Source organism: Xenopus laevis, chromosome 7L (genome assembly GCF_017654675.1).
Source record: "Xenopus laevis strain J_2021 chromosome 7L, Xenopus_laevis_v10.1, whole genome shotgun sequence".
Taxonomy (NCBI): Eukaryota; Metazoa; Chordata; class Amphibia; order Anura; family Pipidae; genus Xenopus; species Xenopus laevis.
In genome coordinates, this window is record NC_054383.1 from 32,805,049 (window position 1) to 32,825,262 (window position 20,214).

Consider the following 20,214-nt stretch of genomic DNA (forward strand, 5'->3'; position numbering starts at 1 on the left):
TTTAAAATTGTAGCCTCATAAAGCAACAGTTTATAGGCTACCAGGGTCAGTGACCCCAACTTAAAGCTAGAAAGAGTCAGTAGAATGCAAATAATGAAAACACATCAACAAATTAAAAATGAAGACATTCTAAAAATTATAGTGGAGGTAAACCATCCCTTTGACAGCATCCCTCCACCGGGTCCTCTCCCAACTGGCCAAGCCTCTGTGTATAGCTGTTAATACAGATATGAGATCCGTTATCCAGATTTCCGTTATCCAGAAACCTCTGAATTACGGAAATGCCGTCTCCAATAGACTCCATTTTAACCAAATAATCCAAATTTTTAAAAATAATTTCCTTTTTCTCTGTAATAATAAAATAGTACCTTGTACTTGATCCCAACTAAGATATAATTAATCCTCATTGGAGGCAAAACCTCTATATTGAGTTTATTTAATGTTTACATGATTTTCTAGTAGACTTAAGGTATAAAGATCCAAATTACAGAAAGATCCATTATCCGGAAAGTTCGAGGCCCCTGAGCACTCTGGATAACAGGTCCCATACCTGTATCTTTAAAACAGTTAATAAACAAGAGTGCTCAGAAAAGCATTTTGAACAAGTTTACTAAACTTTAAAATCAAGTCATAAAACAAAAACCAGAAATTAATTTAATGGGCAAAATGTGAGGCTACAGATGGCCAGTTCTCAGATTTATGGGTTCCAGCTCCCTTAAGCTCTGCATAATTTTGCTTGGTCCTCTTTAAACTACAGTGAAACCAGAAACAGGTAGAACTAAAATTTTTAATGAACTAGTGAAGGCTAGGGTTGGATCCTAGACACTGCTGGTCCCTCAACACCGAAATGACAATTAAAGAATTGCCCTTCATTACTTTCAGGCACAAATAAGATCTTTCTATGTGGAGAACACTATATATTTGCATGAGATCTACATAAAATAATTTGTGATAAAAACACCAATTTTTATCTATGTAATGAGACAGAAGACTGATAAAGCCAGAAGGCTGTAAAATGGAGCACATGCAACTGTTTGGAAAGATATGATTAAATTCAGAAAGTGTAGCAGACAGGAGCTATAGGCAGGGAGCTAAACATTTGCTTTAACAATTATGCCAGTATTCTAGTTTTGATTTTAATAAAAGACTGCAGCAACTGTTCTCTCCAGAACTTTAATTTTACCTAAAAATCTGATAATGACTGCTTATTAGCAATTATTGTACAAATAATGGTGTTATTTTTATTTAATTATACTGCGTTAATCCTAAAAGGGCATTATTGACTTATTGAAAGAGATCAGAAGTGTATGATACCTTTTACCCCACATACCATTCTAAAGTCCTCTTCAAACTTATAGGCCCCGCCGCCAGTAGCACATAATGTGGTGTGCAAGCTTGAGAAGTTCTTTTCGCTTCCCATCTGAATGAATCGGTGCATAGCGCACGTCGGGAAGCGGATGAAGTGCAAATTGCCTTTGCGGCCGCACATGGTCAAGTTTTTCAGTTCTAGGTGCACGTCTCTGATTCCAGTTTTCCCATAGGCTGTGTTGGATGTCAAGTACTTTCTTATGCTTTTTAAGTTCTCAACCTCTTCCTGTTCTTCTTCTGCTGTAATGTCTTTGGGCTCAAAATAGACCAGTTTCACCAACGTTCCGCCAATATCCATGCCAAACCATGGGAATGCTGTAAATACAGAATAGCATTAATCATAACAAGAAATGACTACATAGCATAAAGTAACAGTTTTATGTATAGAGCAAACCCCAGAGATAAGTCACAAGATGCCCCTATGTCTGCCTACTGTGTATGTGTAAATGTGTCTTTTTGTGATCAGATGGAAGCCAAATGCAAAATTATCAACCTGCTTGAACCTTATGCTGAAAATATTACATATTAATGTCAATCCAGCTGTTGTTGATCAACAACCCCCCTGCGACTCAATGAAGACTAAAGCCCCACTAGTAGCTTTGATATCCTTGATGTAGCCAGTTTTACTTATGGCACTATCCCTCTGCTCTGATTCAGCCCTGAGCTTTTATATGTGTGTGTGTGTATGTGTATAATAATATATGTTCTTTCAACTAGAGTCACTTTATATGTGTATATTCAACTCACTCATTGCCTACCTTTGAAAATTGACTTTTTCCAGAAAAGATGACTGTTTAAATGCCCTTCCTGGCTGATTTATCTGTATTTTAACTCAAGAATGAGATTCTAATTACCACTTCTCTGATGTGACTCACGAGCAGTACAAGGAGAGCCAAGCAGAATGCAAATGTCAGACAATTCCACTGCTGAGTACAGAGCTAACTTGGCAACGTACACAAAACAGCCAAGTGCTATGTTGTGTTCCTAAATATAGTGGTGACTCTGTAATAACTGCATCGTACTTTCTCTCTCTAAGCACAAGGTGGAATCATGCCTAAAGTACCAACTGCCAGCTTTCTGCCCAGTATTTATGGTTTAGCAGTGCTGCTGTGAATTTAATACTAACCTGGGCATATAGTGTCATTAATTACTATTTGCCATTGCATTATAGGATTGCATTGTAGGAAGCCAGCCACTTCTTTAGCTGATGTGGGCCAGCCAGCACCTCGAAAGACCAGGATAGGGAAAGAGTGCAAGAAAACCTGTTTCAGGTCTCAAATTGAGACCGGAAAAACTTCATCTCTTAACACTCGAGTGGCTTAAGAACAACAGTTCAAGTCAAAGCCCTGATCTTAGTCCATCTGAAAATTTGGAACACTATTTAAAAAATAAAGTGCAGAAGAAATGCTGGGTAGACAACCCAGTATCGTTCCAAGAATTTACACAATTGCAGGCTATGAAAGTGGAGAACTGAGAAAGGAAACAAAGTTACTTAACAGAAAGAGTGTGGAATGCTTGTAAAATTTTAACATGAGAGGTGTTCGAAGGGGAACACAGATCAATTTAGCAACCCTTTGATAAATATCTTAAACAACTAGTTAGTTAAACATTTGGCAGAACTGAAAGGCCAGCTGCCTCTTATCTGGCTACAAGAGACTTATTCTATGCTTTCAAAATCCATAGGTTTTATGGTGTTTACTGCTGAACAAAATAAGGGAACTCCATTTGTCAAAACTGATGGTAAATCCTAGCTATTTTCCTTCCATGATGCTTTATAATTTGGCCACCATGGACAAGGTTCATTGTTCTACAACAGGCAAGAGATTATATAAAGTATTATCCTTGCAGTGGATTCATTAGTGATTCCTACATATAGTACATTTAAAAAAGAGGTGTAGGAGATGCAGGAATTAAGGTGAAACATGCCAGTTTTTTCTAGTACAGGTATGGGATTCGTTATCTGGAAACCATTACCCAGAAAGCTCTGAATTAGGGAAAGGCCATCTCCCATAGACTCCATTTTATTGAAGTAACCCAAATTAAAAAAAAAAAAGATTTCTCTGTAATAATAAAACATTAGCTTGTACTTAATCCAAACTAAGATATAAATAATCCTTATTGGAACAAAACCAGCCTATTGGGTTCATTCAATGTTTATATGATTCTCTAGTAGACATGATATGAAGATCCAAATTACGGAAAGATCCATTACATGGAAAACCTCAGGTCCCGAGCATTCATAACAGGTCCCATACATGTACTTATTGCTATGTACACCAAACTTATTCAAACCGATATAAATGCTGAAATTTTAATATGGAAATTAGGTTTTGAGTTCAAAAACGGCAACTTTGGTGCATACCTAGTTTAAATATGCAAGTAAATAAAACCAACACATTCACAAAATCCTATAACTAAATGAGTTATGCTTATACCCCCCCCCCAATGTTTTTATTGCAGGACTACTTTTAGCAAGACCTTTGCTCTAGATAGTTGTCTGTGAAAGGGAAGATAAGATTTCGACATTATGTCATCTGCCTGGATGGTCAGAAGATTTATTTTGGTGGGTATATGAAATTCAGTAGGAGTGTGTTATAGCTGTGCACTAATGGCCACACTTGTACTATAACTGCCAGGGAGTACTCAAGTGGAAGACTGGGGATATTAGTTACAAGCAGAGTCACATTGGAAAATACAAATTGGGATTTGGTCAGGTATTGGACCGATTCTTTTTTGAAGCATTCAGTAATTGTCCAAATAAACACATTATTTGCATACCTAATGTGAACAAAAGTGACAGAACAATACACCAATTAATAAGAAACTCTTTTTTAATTTCAATGATTTCATTGCTGCTTAAAAGGGATACCAAACTTGCTTACCTCTTTTTCTTGATCTATGGCCTCTTTGCTTTAAAGTAGATTAACCATTGGCAGAACATGAACGTCCAAAGTTAGAATCCCTGCCTAGTTAATTCCCCACTAGAATGAATCTGTAGAACATTTAGGCAGATGACATAATGTAGAAATGCATGAGTGTTGCTCCTATTAGGCAAAAAACAAATCCCATGTTTTTGGATTCAGATGAATACTGAATTTTTAAAAAAAAAAAATATTTGGAGAAAATAAAAAAATCTTCCAGAAAATATTCAGCGAATATATAATGAATTCTGATTTGTATATTCAAATATGAGATCTAAAAACAAAATTTCCTGCATCACCTGAAAAAAAAATGCTTCCGGTGATTTAACATCAGATAACATCAAGTTTCCATTTTAGTTTCACTGTGCACTAAGCAGGCCGGATTTGTGGAAAGGCCACCAAGGCCCGGGCCTAGGGCGGCATGATTTTAGGGGGCGGCATGCTATCCAACCACACACACATTGGTCCAGAAATACTGGGGATGTGCAGGAGATATAAAATAGTTTTTTAAATTTCCTGTGTGCCAATCCCCATTGCTCCAGTCCCGATGATGAAAATTAGTGCGAATAAAAGGGAGGGGATGGGGGCAACGAATGACAGCAGGCCTAGGGGTGTCCGCTATGTAAATCTGGCCCTGGCACTAAGCATTCAAATTCCGCATAACATACATTTCAGCCTTATTTTGAATGATTAGGTGCATCACTAGTATATGGTGTGCTATAAAACACACTCAATTCATTCCTACAGAAACACTCTGATGGTCTTGTTTTTTTGCAATTATGTAGAAGGAATCAGTGCTCGTAGCTGCCAGTGAAGTGATTGAGCCTTGGGATAACATAAACAAGATATGTTACAAATGATATTTTTCAAATAGGAGATAACCACATATTTACTATCCCAGTCTCAGTGGGGCCTATGATTGAGCCTTGGGATGAAATAAACAAGATATGTTACAAATTATATTTTCCAAATAAGAGATAACCACATATTTACTATCCCAATCTCAATGGGGCCTATGAAGTTTTCAGAATAATACTACAGCTTTTACTTATTATGTGCATCCATGTGCCCTCACACGCAAGAGCATGGCAAGCACACCAGGAATAGTGCTCATTATGTGCATGTGCGCCTCTAACCATGGTTGCCCGCAGTGGGATGGAGATGGCCAATTTTGGGTGACAGGTGCCCTTTAAAGTTAGACTTTACATCATGGTTTGAGAATACAAGTCTCCTTAGACATAGCAGTGGCCCCATATCCCTGTGTCGGCCTGGCAGTTCCCATATCAATAAAACATATACTGATGGTATTAACATACTACGCTATCCCCTTAAAAAACTGGGCAAGAGCTGATCCAGCCTAGACAACAAAACCATTGGACACAATCTCACTCCAGTTCCCCGGCATATCCCTTCCTAAGGGTAGGACTACATGGACGTTTTCGACGGACTGTGATGCGCTGCAACAAAACCCCTGCGACATATCGCATGCGACGGAAAGAAGGTAAGTGAATGCATTGTCGGATGAAGTCGCAGCGTTGATCTCGACACGACTGTTGGATGCAGACGCTGCACGCTGTGTCTGCATCTGACAGTCGTTTCGCATTGGATCAACGCTTCGACTTCGTTGAACATCCGTGTAGTCCTACCCTAAAACATCAAATTGAATTTTAAATAGCGACTTTATCATTAAACTTGCTGTTTTGAAAAGTGTTTCAAAAATGTATCTGAAAAATAGTGGTACTAAAAACATTTATCAATCACATCCTAAACTTAATTAATTCAAATTCTTCATTTTTGGAGAAATAGTGGTTGTTTTTTTTTTCCAAAATGTCTGCAGGGGTTTGCTTCGGGTACTCTCATTCCCTCCCCCAACTCGCTGCAAAAGCATAAAGGAATGTTAATTGGGTACTGTGCAAAATGATCCTGTTGTGTGTATGTGTGTGATAGGGACTTAGATTATTATGTCCACAAATGAGGGACTGCAGGGACTGATGTGATTACAGTGCTACGCAATATGTTGGCGCTATATAAATACATGTTAATACATACCTCCCAACTGTCCCTTTTTCGGAGGGACAGTCCCTCTTATGACAGCTCAACCCGCAGTCCCTCATTTGTACTGGAAAGTCCCTCTTTTCTCTGCACTGAACAGCCAGAAAAAGAAACAAAGTTTCTCACTTAATTGGCTTTTAGCAGAGAGCCCAGAACAGCTAACAGGTGCAAATAAGATACTTTGTAACAATTTTGAGACACAAAAACACAGTTTAGATAAGGAGAAATATTTTCAAACTTTCATAACCTGCCAAATTTTGTGAAACGAACATGGTAATTAGGGGGTGTGGCCACAGAAAGGGGTGTGGTCAAAAAATTGCTGCGCTACGTGCGGAAATTTTTTTTTTGTCCCTCTTTTTACTTCCAAAATGTTGGGAGGTATGGTTAATAAATTATGTATAATTTCTGTATAAACCGCTGCAGAATATGTCAGCACTATATAAATAATAAATACGGCGGAACCTCAATTTTACATACTCTGTTTTTACGTTTTCCCTCATGTTACGCCTGCTTGTAGTCCCACCGATATATAATACATAATGCATTTCCCTGATTTAATATTTTCCCAGATTTTAAACAATTTTTTTCTGGTTCCCAGAAAAATGTAAAATGGGGGTTCTACAGTAGTTCTGTGTTTTCTTTTTGTTGAAGACATTAAAAGACATAGTGACACATTCCTAGTTTTAACAAGAGGGTGTCGTTATGCCTGTGTAAATTTACCCCATTGCTAATCCTGTGTTGAAATCTGCCCTGTCTCCCCCCAAGCTGTCCACTTATCACCTGTGTCAAGGTACTGTTTGCATTTGTCCTCCAGCCCTGCCCACACAAGCCTGACGTCAATTCCAAGCCTGACGTCAATTCCAAACTTCCCCGTCCTGTTCCCCTGTGTGTCTGGCTCAAGATAAATGAGTAGCAGAGGGTGGGAAGCAAGACAAAATGTGGTATTAGTGCTGGGCACCTTTATACAGGCATTGTGACATGTTCCTGTTACAACTGGAACATGTCACTATTCCTTTAAATTGTATTGTGTGGATTCTCTAGCTAGAGGCCAAAGGTAACACACAATCTTAAGCAACAATTCTATGTGCCTTGTTTTTTTTTTTTTTTTCTTCTGGAGGCAGCACAAAGATGAAAAACATAATAAATGTTTTTGCTGCAAGTAAGTGACCTCTAAACCCTACTGACATCAATAAGTACCTGGAATTAAATGAAAATAGCTAAAGGTGAAAAAACACATTTCAGCAGTAAAAAAAAAACCTGTCAGGCAACTAAACACAACAAACTGGCTGTTGCACTCATTTGCAAGGTCCAAATCACATTTTTTTCAAAAACAAGCTTTAAATGGTATACATTTAACCTTTCCACCTCAAAAAACATACTTTTTAGCCAATTAATGTTTTAACAGGAAGAAGTGAGGAAGCAAAATACAGAACTCTGTCTGTTAATTGGCTCATGTGACCTAGCATGTATGGCGGTTTGTTTGGTTTGTTTGTATGCACCGTGAATCCTACGATCCCAGGAGGCGGCCCTTATTATTTAAAATGGCAATTTTCTATTTCTAATTACCCAATGGCACATACTACTAAAAAGGTATATTATAATGAAAATGATTTATTTACATGAAACAGGGTTTTACATATGCAATATCTTTTTTAGAGACCTACATTGTTTCGGGGGTATCGTTTTCCTTTAATGAAATATATATATATATATATATATATATATATATATATATATATATATATATATATATATATATATATATACATACAGTATGTGTGTTAGAACCATACAGTCTGGGAGAATAATTATAGCTAAGAAAAATGTCCAACTTCCCAGGCATCTCCTGGGTCTCATTAGACTTGGCACACTGACAGCAATAAATGATTTGGAAGAGTTCTATACAGCGAATACACCAAAGTCTTAAAGCCTGACTAAGAGGATGCCTGGAAAGCTAGGAGAAGACAGCAGTAGCCCACCCTGGACCTATTTTGGGTCAGTGACCTTGCCTGAGGTAAGAAGTAATGTTTCACAATGATTTACAGTGGAGTGCTTTTTATTCTTCATTTATCCAAATAAGTGTGCATTTGAGTATACAAGGGAGCACTCCAACACCACCTGAGCTCATATCACCATATATAATGCAGCAATGGGCAAAGAAACAACTCACAGCCACTTTCCAAGGGTAGGCCAGGGAATAAATATGCCATAGTTCCGGTTTAGGCAGTTATTAGAGTTCAGGCTGAGATTGATTATTTCCAATCTAAATACACAAGCAATAAGGAAATGTGATCCTTGGTGCAATGGGTGCAAAAGTGCCTTGCAAGCTTCCCTGGTTAATACACAAATATATCTGTGTGTCAAAGCTACTAACCACTTATTTCTCAGGTAATCGTTTCCCAGGATCATTTTCCTAATAGGTGATAAAGGATTAAATTGTATGAACTAGAAATGCATAAACTGTTATTGGAGAAGTCAAACTTTACACCATACAAGATACAGTTCTCCATATCTGTTGATCTGCTGGCTTCTGCTATATAGTTTCAGGAGTCAGAACTAGCAGTGCAAAGCATATAATGTCTTCAGTAGCAATTGCATTTACAAATAACTTAAAAACAACTTAAAATGTGTAATATATATAGTATAACATATACTAGGAAGTTGCTTGGACTTGTTAACACAATACGGAGTGCTAGTGTCTGTCTCTGCCTGCAGCAATTACAGTGTGTATTTCAGGTTTAGCAGACCAGACCAGAATCCCTTGAATTTCTCCAGTACCCCAGTGAGCCTTTAGGACCCACATTTGCATAGCAGATAATAGTTACAAAATTTACAACAAAATAATCTCAGTATTTAAGAGATGAAAGAAGAGTTATAATGAAAGGCTCATGGTACACAAGCTCCAGTAATACCACTGCACCACCAAATTTGGCCTTTTGACTGCTGGCTGAAAAAGGAGAACATGCATTTTGTACCATTGGCCTTCTGGGAATGGTGCCTATAATCATTTGGAGTGTTTTTTTCCAATACTCAAAATGCAGTGTGTTTTAAATGCCTATATACAGATGTTGGCAAAACATAAACAATATATAGAGAATAAAGTACCCCCTCTTGTAAAATATAAGGATATTATAAGTTACCGAGGAGTTTCATGACCATATAAAAACACGAGGCCAAAGGCCGAGTGTTTTTATACAGGTCATGGAACTCCGATTATTTATTATAATACACAAGTTTCAGTGAGTCATGTGACAGAAATGACATCACTACTCACCGTTTATAACTGATGACATCAGAACTCACCGTTTATAAGGATATAATTTACAGGCTATTCATGGCTTTTGTGTATTATATATATATATATATATATATATATGTATAGCATACTTGTTTTTAACTTTTGTTACTGGCCCTTTAAGCATCTCCACTTACAGGGGTGATCAAATGATAATAATCCTGAGAAAAAGGAAAACTTAAAAAACGCTGCCAGGGGAAGATAATTTGGAGGAAACCTGGTGAACTTTGCTTGTGCAACTGAAATGTGTCATTGAGACTATGTCCAACGTGGACCCTTGCCAAGTAACATCAATAACACACATAAAAGTTAACCCTGCAAAACAGAAAAACAGTTTTTTTTGTTTTTTTTACAACTGGATCCCATTACCCTTTTCTGTATCCACTCAGCTTCAGTCATTATTGACATATACACAATACTAGTGTGGCAGTGGCATCAGGCAGTTTCATGCTGAATAGAGCTTATTCTGTATGTCACTTTTGGGAAACAATATATTGTGTGCGTAACTAGACAGAGGGCTTGTTCCTTTGCAATGGATCAGATCCCTTACAGTGACACGTAACAGACGCATGTCTATCAGGTTCAGCCATTCAGAACAGCAGTGTTGATCTAAAGTATTCTCCGAGTTTAGCACATACAGATGATAAGTACAATGGGTCTTGTAAACGCAGAGACCTTTTGTCAGTGCAGTGGTTGCTGCATGACCCTGCGGCTGACGGCTTCTAGATAATATTGTGAGTTTGAAATCCAAAAACATTTGAAAGGTTACTAATATAACATGCCTGCTACTTAAAGAGGTGGTTTACCTTTTAGTATGTTGTAGAATGACTGCTTCTAAGCAACTTTACAAATGGTCTTCATTTTTTATTTTGTATAGTTTTTAAATTATATGCCTTTTTCTGACTTTTTCCAGCTTTCAAATTGGGGACCCCATCTAAAAAGCAAATGCTCTGTAAGGTTATCCATTTATTGTTATTGCCACTTTTTATTACTCATCTTTCTATTCAGGACTTCTCCTATTCATATTCCAGTCTCTAGTCTAAATCAATGCATGATTGCCAGCGGGCGAATGGTTCTACTGCCCGCCCGCTTACCCCCCTCTGGTGCGAGCGCGAATCGGCCCCTAATATTCTGGCGCCCTAGGCCCGGGCCTTTGTGGCCTCGTCACAAATCCGGGCCTGATGGTTGCTAGGGTAATTTCATCCATAGCAACCAGATTGCTGAAATTGCAAACTGGAGAGCTGCTGAATAAAAAGCTATATAACTCAAAAAACACAAATAATGAAAAGTGAAAAACAATTGAAATTTGTCTTAGTATATCATTCTCTACATCATACTAAAAGTTAATTCAAAGGTTCACAACCCCTTTAAACGAGAGGGACCTGCAAAGCCCTTCCTGACATTTAAAGGGCATATTCACCCTCCACTGTTTTGCATAATGACATATATTATGTATATATATTAGTTAACGATATTTAATGTTTTTAAAGCGATTTGTAATATATATATATATATAGATGTATATGTACATCATTGTTAGGCCTCCCTGTGATTCTAGTTGCTTATTTCTGCATACTTTTTTCCTCTCATTGCTACAGAGTCATATTATTCTGTTTTTCCAGAAACTCCTGCTCCGACCTGAACGTGCACAGAAAATCTACGTCAACTTTTACTTTGCATTCGCAAAGACAGGGAATGTCTGGGCCAAAAATATGGCTGCAAAACGTTGAAATAAAAATTATCCTGGCATTCCAGCCTGGGGTTGGAAGTAAGAGACTAAAATTATTGCCATGGTGTTTAGCATCTTGGTACCCCCCACAATGATTCTACGATTCCTTCGCCTCTAATCAGCTGACTTGTGCTATATTGTTTCAGCAGTCAGAGTAAGTAGTGCAGCCAGAAAGAACAGCAATTGCTTAGAATGACATTTCTTTCATTTTGCAAAAATCAGTTTTTGGGTGGAGAACTCCTGGAAGGTAGCAGAATAAGGAACATACTATGGGCTATGGAAGAGTGTACATCTGATCACAATGCATATAACCAGGATTCTAGCTGAGGTGCACTTTTGCAACTAAATCAACATTATGACCAAGTTTGTATTAGGGATCACAAGTTCCAGACCTTCACCTGTCTGTCAAGGTGTTTTCTGGCAGTTGCAATGTCTCTAACAGCAGGAGCTCACTTCATAGTGGCTGTCAGTGAATGCTGGGAGTTGCAGTGTAACATCAGCTGGAGCGCTAACTCCCTGCTGTGACTTGAGCCTGCAGCAAGAGCACTCACTGAGCTATACTGAATATATATATATATATATATATATATATATATATATATATATATATATATATTTTACTTTGAAAGCAGCAAGTAAGTTGCAGGTAAAACATTGTAAATTGTATAATGAAGCAATAGAATTCTTAATGAATCAGAAGAAAGTGGAGTGTAGAACTGGCCATACAGCAAAATATGTTGCAATATATGGACAAACAATCCCTGTTTTTTTATAAAGGGTAAGACATTATTAGTAGCAGTATGCACAAAAGGTTTCAATGTCCTTAATATATTGATAATGGGTTGAGTGCAGAGAACCTCTTGTTTTTGTGAATGTTGTGGTCACAGCCTCAATGCACCCCTGCTTACTGTTTTTAAAAAGTAGTGGTGAACACAACTTTCCCTTGTTATATATATATAGCAAAAGGTAAAGACATTTTTCACTTGGCACCCAGGTCACAGACTTTGGATGTGGAGTGCACATATTTAACTGTATATATATATATATATATATATATATATATATATATATATATATATATATATATATATATATATATATATATATATATATATATATATATATATATATATATATATATGAATCCACACTTCCAACATGCATAGACAGCTGCAAAAAAAAAAATATGATGCAGAAATATTGAATATTGTACTTACAATGTTTTCTGTCATCAATAAGCTTCATTGTAAAGTGCTGGGGGGTTTAAATACAGAGTGTGTTGGACTTATTCTTCTACTGAGCACCAAGACAGGTCCTGAGATGTCCCCTGCACCCTTTCATTTCAAGAATGCCCTGTGTGAAATCACTGGGAACAAGGTGACTTTTTTCCCCTGCATATAAATTGTGAAACGCCTCATGAACTGAGCTTTCTGCACACGGTATTTACCATGTAGTCACAATAGCCATGCTCACTGGCTACCTACTGGCTGCTCCCCAGCCCAGCCTCCTATGGTGTCAGTGGGTGTGTCCTGCCTCCTCTCTCCCCATTGGCTCTGCTCAGATGGCATTTAACTCAGCATTGATTACAAGCAGTCAGACTACACACCTACTGACTGAGCCAGCACCAATCCATCCACTCTTTGCTTCATGGTGTCAGGGAAGAGAAAAAAGGAGGGGGGCTTGGGAATAGCTACAGTCAGAAGGATAAGAAAATGCTGCATTATCGCATCACAGTTCCCATAATATTCCTCCGTTCTGGCTTTCCAGTTGACCATCCCTGTGCTTCCATGTCCTCCTCTGTTAATGTCAGTATAATACAGACACACAAATGAGGGTGAACTGGATGAATAATGATTACAGGGGTAGGGTTGCCACCTGGCCATTATTTTACTGGCCTGGCCAGTAAAAATGATACTTGACCCTAACGCTATTAATAGGGAAATAATATAAATAAATAGTAAGGCCGGTATTTTTTTCCAAAAAATGCCTAGGGGTCACCTCATCCTGGATCTGTAGGTAGCACAGGTTGCTACAGGACATAAATATCGAATTCAATCCTTTGCTCACTTTATTCCTCTTTAGCTACTGACTAAGTGCCTACTCCCATTACCTCCCTGCATCCCTGGAAGCAACACATTGTATTATGTTATTGATACTGTACCGGTAAATCCTGTCTTTCTTGTTTACCACTCGCACATTCATTATCACCGTTTTGCATGTGTTGACGGGGGGGGGGGGCAGGTTTATTCTCCAGTCACCCCCTGCTGGTACTGAAGGTGTTACAGCACTGGGAGAAACATTGGATTTCCACTCTGCAGTGCCCAGACAGGGAGGGGGGATTGGAGGATGCACATTCAGGGAAAACTGAAGGAGATGGAGGAGAGGGGTGCTGCTGCCTTGTCATCCAGTCGCCCATAGAGTGAGATGCAGGTCTGGACTGGGAGTCAAAATAGGCCCTGGAATTCCAAGTACACAGAGGCCCAATCAGCTCCCCACCAGCCCACTAAATAGTGACTTTCTATGGCATTTTATGGCAGCCCCTCTGGTATTTGCCATAACCCACAGATTGCCAGTCCAGGACTGCTGAGATGGCACACAGTGCGGCCCAAGGAGAGAGCACCCCGCTTGACACAATGATGATGGCACTTGGACATGGCAATGTCCCTCACAGACCCAAAGCAGCATGCAGGCCATTCATTTAGCATCGGGCATGCACAGTCGCTGCTGCAGAAATTCTTAGCTCGGGTGCTGATTGACATCTGCCCAAAGTCAGCTATATGAATGAGGGGCTGCTCTGTGTGTGTGCCCCAGCCAGCAGCATTCAATGCCCGCATTAATCTCAGTACATTTTGCATTCAAATGATACAGGGCTATTGATGTCACAGTAATAAATATCGCTGATCCTATTAACCCTCTTCTAAATTAGAATGTCAATAGGGGTCACTGGGAGTTGTAGTTATGTAACAGCTGAAGGTTAAAACTGTCACATCCAATCCTTCAGCTGCGAGTAGACTACAACTCCCAGATACCCTTATGACATTTCTCACTGTTCACTCTAAGGTCATAGGTATTTCCAGTTAAGAGGGGAAATAAGTGGGGACAGGCATGCACCACTGTTGGACCACCAAAACTGGCCACTTACGGGGTCTGTTCCTCCTGCCTGAATCCATTCTTCTCCTGACCCTGCTCTTCTTGGCCGGGGATCCCTGGTGGAGAGGGTCTGGCTGCCCACGGTGGTGTTGCAGCGGTGCATGATCAGGGAGGCTCCTGCTTGATTCTCCATTGTTGAGCAGGAGGGGGGCTGCTGGTGAGTGGAAGCCATTCTGTATGTAGGAATCATTGGGTGTCTTGGGCTTGCACTGATCTCCCATTATTGTTACAGTATCGGTGTCCCTGCCTTGGAAACGGTTCCCTTAAGCTCAGTCCTTTTGTCCTTTCCTCAGTGCTAACACTGTTCCTGAAGTAGGTGCCACCACGCCATAAATGCAGTTATTCGTGACATCATGGTCACACTCGTGTTAGGACTGCAGCCAGTGCAGCTACCAGTGACGTCATGCACCGCCCACCGCATGACAGGAGAAAGGCGTGCTTCTGGAGACAGGGACAAGCTGTAGGTGGAATAAATAGGCTTATCATGGAAGCAGCAAGGGCAGCCATGAGGGGGGTTAGGGTGGGACAACTGTAGGGGGCTTGATCATTGCTGGGGCCCTGAAACTCTGTATTTTCGTTTGTTCAGTATCAGTAGGCAGCCCAAGATAAGACCCTAGTGATAGAAGACCTGGAAGAAGTCAGTTTAGAAAGTTATAAAAATGACTCATTTACAGCATTGACACAGAGCCACAAATGACCAATTGCACTCAGTTGGCTGTGATTTGTGAAATATGATTAAATGAATGAAAAATCAGAGCGCTCACACAGTGGCGTAACCAGATGTTACTGGGCCCCACAGCAAAATCAATTTAGGGCCCTAAAACATTGGTAAGATTACCAAGATATAACCAAAATGGTTTATTAATTAGGGCCTTTCTGGGCCCTCTGAACACCAGGGCCTCCCTGCAACAACAGGGTCTGCTTCCTCTGTAGTTACACCCCTGCGCTCACACATATCCAATTGTCTTTTAAGGTTGTAGGTAAAGGAGCCCCGATATAGGGGCAGGGGTTAACCGTGGGTGCCCCCACCTTGGCAAAGGCACTGCCTGGCAGAAACTGTAAATGAAGAGCACACAGCTCCTACAGACCATCCTGTGGATGGAAGTACTGCTGGAGGACACAAACAAAAACATGGATAATCCTATTAACCCCACTTATGAATTACAACAGGAGACACTGGGAACTGTAGTTCTGTAACAGCTAAAGGTCACAGAAATTCATGCTGTCACATTCCTCTAATGCTTCAGCTGTTACTCAACTACAACTCCCAGATACCCCTATGACATTTCTCATTAACTGCTCTAAGGTCATAGCTTGGTATTCTTAGCTCCAAGGAGAAAGAAGGGGTGACGGCCATGCAGCACTGTGGGACCCATAAACTGGAGTCTTTTCCTTCTGCTCAAATCCACCCTTCTCTATACCCTACTCATCTTGGTCAGGGATCCCTGGTTGTGTGGGTCCAGCTGCCCTGGTATCGTGGTGGCACATGGTCCTAGAGACTCTGACTTGATTCTTTGTTGCTCAGCAGAAGGAGGGCCGGCAGCAGGTGGGAGCCATTCTGTGTGTAGGAATATTTGGTTTTCTTGGGCTTGCACTAATCTCCCATTTTTGTTCGGTATCGTTGCCCCTACTTGACACACTTAGGGGCAGATTTATCAAAGGTTGAGGCGAATTTTCGAATGAAAAAATTCGAATTTCGAGATATTTTTTGTGTATATTTTCATTGTGCAAATTTTTTTGTGTGTATATTTTCATTGTGCAAATGAAAAAAATTAGAATATCAAAATTTATCATGTACTGTCTCTTTAAAAATTCAACTTCAACCATTCGCCATCTAAAACCTGCCGAATTGTTATTTAAGCCTATGGGGGACCTCCTAGAACCCATTTGGAGTCAATTGGTGGACTTTGAGAAAGCAAACCTTTTTTTGGGAAAAACTATCAAATCGAATTTGATCGAATGTGCTATTCCTTCGATTCGTAAGATTCAAATCCAGCCAAATACAGATCTAGTCGATTGAAAACGGACCTATTTGACCAAAAAAAACTTAGACTTAATTTCGGTTGGTCTTTTTGAATTCGAATTTCACAATTTTTTCAATTTGAAATTCGACCCTTGATAAATATGCCCCTTAGTGATTTTGTCCTTTTCACAACACAGTTCTTGAAGTAGCTGCCACCATGACAAAAACGCAGTTGTTTGTGATGTCATTAATGATGTCATTATTGTGTGCTTGCACTGCACCCAATGCAGTTACTAGTGACATCATGCACCTCCCACCAAATGACAACAGAAAGGTTCCGGAGACAGGGACACACTGTAGGTGGGATAAATAGGCTTATCATTGAAGTGGAAGCAGCAGGGGAAGCCATTAGGGGGGTTATGGTGGGACAACTGTAAAGGGCTTGGTCATTGCTGGGGCACTGAAACTTGGTATTCTTATTCTAATTATCTAGTTAAATATCAACAGACAACATGAAACAGGGCCTCAGTGATAGAAGACCTGGAAGAAGTCAATTAAAGAAGGTCATGAACGTTTCCAGATGATCAGACTGCAGAAACTGGACTATACAGCAGCTGATTTACAGCATTGAAACAGGGCCACAAGTTACCATTTGTACTCAGTTATCTAGATCCTGCTTCGTATGTTGGCTGGGCTTTAGCAATTATAATTAAATCAATAGAAAATTCAGATATCAAAGAGCTTGCACCTATCTGATCAACTCTTAAAGGTAGTATGTAAAGGAGGAGCATTTTGTTGTCTACATGGTTTCTAGTTTGGAGGTGGCAAAGTGCTATAAACATCTTTTCAATGGCAATGACATAAATAAAATACATTTGTTGTGCTCATGTGCAGGTCACAGAGAGAGGCAAAGGCTGAAACTATGTGTAGGCAGAAGAGGCACATGCTGAGGACGCAACAGTAGTGGGAGCTCTGGGAATGTTCCTCTTCTGACTGCACTTCCCAAAGTTCAGCCATTAGAGTTGCCCGTGCCCTAATCGTGGCGGAAGGGGGGGGGTATGGAACTATCGCGAAAATTAAAATTTAATATAAACTTCAGCATACTAAAATATAATCTAAATATAATCAATTAAAAATTCTGCACTGTTTCTGAAAGAAGTTTATCTTCACTATCCCTCTCTCAGCATATGTTTCTCTTCATTTTCTCTTCATGCTGGAGTTAGGTGTCAGATATTCATTGACAGTTAGATACAATATTTCTTATACCGGGGCTCCTTTTGCCCCGAGAATATGTATTAGAGCTCACTCTATTAAAATCACCAGACATCATGTCTCTCTACATGCAGGATTTGTGCAAAAGGCAGTTATTTAGTTAGATTTTGTTTGTACTGGAATCAGTTATTTAAAGGAGAAGTAAAGGTTAAAAGTAAGTAAGCTTTATCAGAAAGGTCTATATAAATACACCAGTAGTGCTGCTCTGAGTCATCTGTCAAAAGAAACACCGCATTTCTTTCCTTTTATTGTGTACACATGGGCTGCTGTACCAGACTTCCTGTTTTCAGCATAAACCTCCAGGACAGGGCTTGAGCATGCTCAGTTTGCTCCTCTCCCCCTCCCTCCTCCCATCCCTGCTGTAATCTGAGCTCAGAGCTGTATGTGAGCAGGGAGAGACTCAGGCAGGAAGTGATGTCACACCAAGCTTAAATGGCAGCTTCTATCCTAAACAAACAGAGACAGTGTCTAGAGCGGTTTACTCAGGTATGGTAAAGCATTCTGCAGAATAAATATAGCGTTCTAGCTAATCTGTTGCCAATAAACTGTCTTGGAGCTTTCCTTCTCCTTTAATTGAGCTCTAATACATCTACTAGGAAAGGAGTCTCCCTATAAGATATATTTGAACTGTCAATGAATATCTGAATGCTGTGAATGAACTGCTGCAAGAATGAAGAGAAACAGATGCTGAGAGAAATATAGTGAAGATTAACTTGATAATTTCAGAAATGATGCAGAATATTTAATTGATTGTATTTAGAATGGGGTCCAGAGTGGCACACCTTGTACATAGGGAGCAGATTTATCAAAGGTCGAGGTGAATTTTCAATTGAAAAAAATTCGAATTTCAAGCTATTTTTTGTGTACTTCGACTAGGGAATAGTCCAAATTCAATTCGAATTTGAAAAAAATGAAAAAATTTGAATATTGAAATTTATCATGTACTGTCTCTTTAAAAATTTGACTTCAACCATTTGCCATCGAAAACCTGCCGAATTTCTGTTTTAGCCTATGGGGGACCTCTTAGAACCTATTTGGAGTCCATTGGTGGACTTTGAAAAATCAAAGTTTTTTTGGGGAAAAACTTTGAATCGAATTCGATCGAATTGCGCTATTCCTTCGATCCATACAATTCGAATTAGGCCGAATACGGACCTATTAGATCGAAAACTGACCTATTCGGCAAAAAAAACTTTTTGAGTTTTTCAAAATTCAAAATTCGACCCTTGATAAATTTGCCCCCATGTGTACTTCAGTAGGTGCAAAACATTTATTTGTTGCTTGCCTTATGTTTAGTACACCTGTAGGGGCCCAGTGTGGCCCTGCATGGACTGAAGCACCCTTTACCAGTACAAGTATGGGATCTGTTATCCAGAATGCTCAGATATGCTGGATAACAGATCTTATAGTAATTTGGATCTTCATACCTTAAGTCTACTAGGAAATCATAGAAACATTCAACAAAGCCAATATGCTGGTTTTGCTTCCAATAGCACAAGTTCCAAAAAATCATCCCCTACTGATCCTGGCAACTTTATGGTGTCTGTATGAATTCCAAAAATATTTCCTCATTTTTCAGGGAGGGCTCTTAGTTTGTTGTGGCCATACAGCCACTTGAATATTAAAGCCGATACACCTTTTTCTAGCAACCCAGCTGATTCGGGTATGGGATCCGTTATCCAGAAAAATCAACAATGTAATTTAATTAAGAACTGACTATGTTATAGTTCTGACTTGACTTAATCTTATATAATGTTTTGTTATCCCTACCCTTTTTCTGTATTCTGTACCCTTTATTTTTGAACTCCATGGACGATTCTTGTTGGATCCGTTGCATTCGACAAGTCGCAGGCGCCAAATATTATAGGAGTTATAGAAAAATTGAAGGCACATGTATACGACACGGCTGTAGGACGTAAACGCCGCATGCTGAGTCTTCAGTCGTGTTGTGTGTAGTTTTCTCCTGCGATTTTTCTGTCACTCGCATAATATTTGGCGTTTTGTCACATGTGACGGATCCAACGAGAATAGTCTGTGAAGTTCAGCCCTAAAAATCTTTGGAAAAAAAGTATACAGACAGCTTTAGTACACCCTACCCTCTAGCATCCACAGAGAAGTGCTCCAGAATCTGTTCCACAGAACCTATTTTCAATAATTTCTCCAAGGCATGCTAGTAAGTAAAAAAATATACTTTATTTACATCAATAGTTAAAACACATGAAATGTATCCCCTCTAACGCCTAACGCATTTCATGCTTACTCAGTACTTAGTCATAGGCATAGGAAGTGCTGGGTAAGCATGAAACGCTCTCTGTTTGGTCACTAGAGGTCTCCGGCATGTATATCACTAATGTTTACTGACTCTGCTTCCAATTTGAATTTAATAGCACAGAACCTATTTAACACCAGACATCTTGTTCAGATGTGGGCTTGCACATACAGTATATTAGAATATTCTGGAATC

The 20,214-nt window shown here is 39.4% G+C and overlaps 1 protein-coding gene across 4 annotated transcripts in view; it reads right to left on the reverse strand.

Annotated features, from left to right (window-relative positions):
* The window catches only part of pank1.L (pantothenate kinase 1 L homeolog), a 28,064-nt gene extending 13,133 nt beyond the window's left edge, over positions 1 to 14,931 (reverse strand). Inside the window, exons 1-2 of one of the 4 annotated variants that reach the window (XM_018225320.2) lie at positions 14,508 to 14,931; positions 1,331 to 1,683 (exon numbers count right to left, since the gene is read on the reverse strand). In XM_018225320.2, coding sequence (XP_018080809.1) covers positions 1,331 to 1,683; positions 14,508 to 14,736 — 582 coding nt within the window. In that variant the 5' untranslated portion in view covers positions 14,737 to 14,931. Of the gene's footprint in view, positions 1 to 1,330; positions 1,684 to 4,250; positions 4,383 to 6,338; positions 6,357 to 12,582; positions 12,868 to 14,507 lie in introns of those variants that run through there. The other 3 variants (XM_018225321.2, XM_018225322.2, XM_018225323.2) reach the window with 3 other exon arrangements.
* Between the last annotated feature and the right edge of the window lie 5,283 nt (positions 14,932 to 20,214).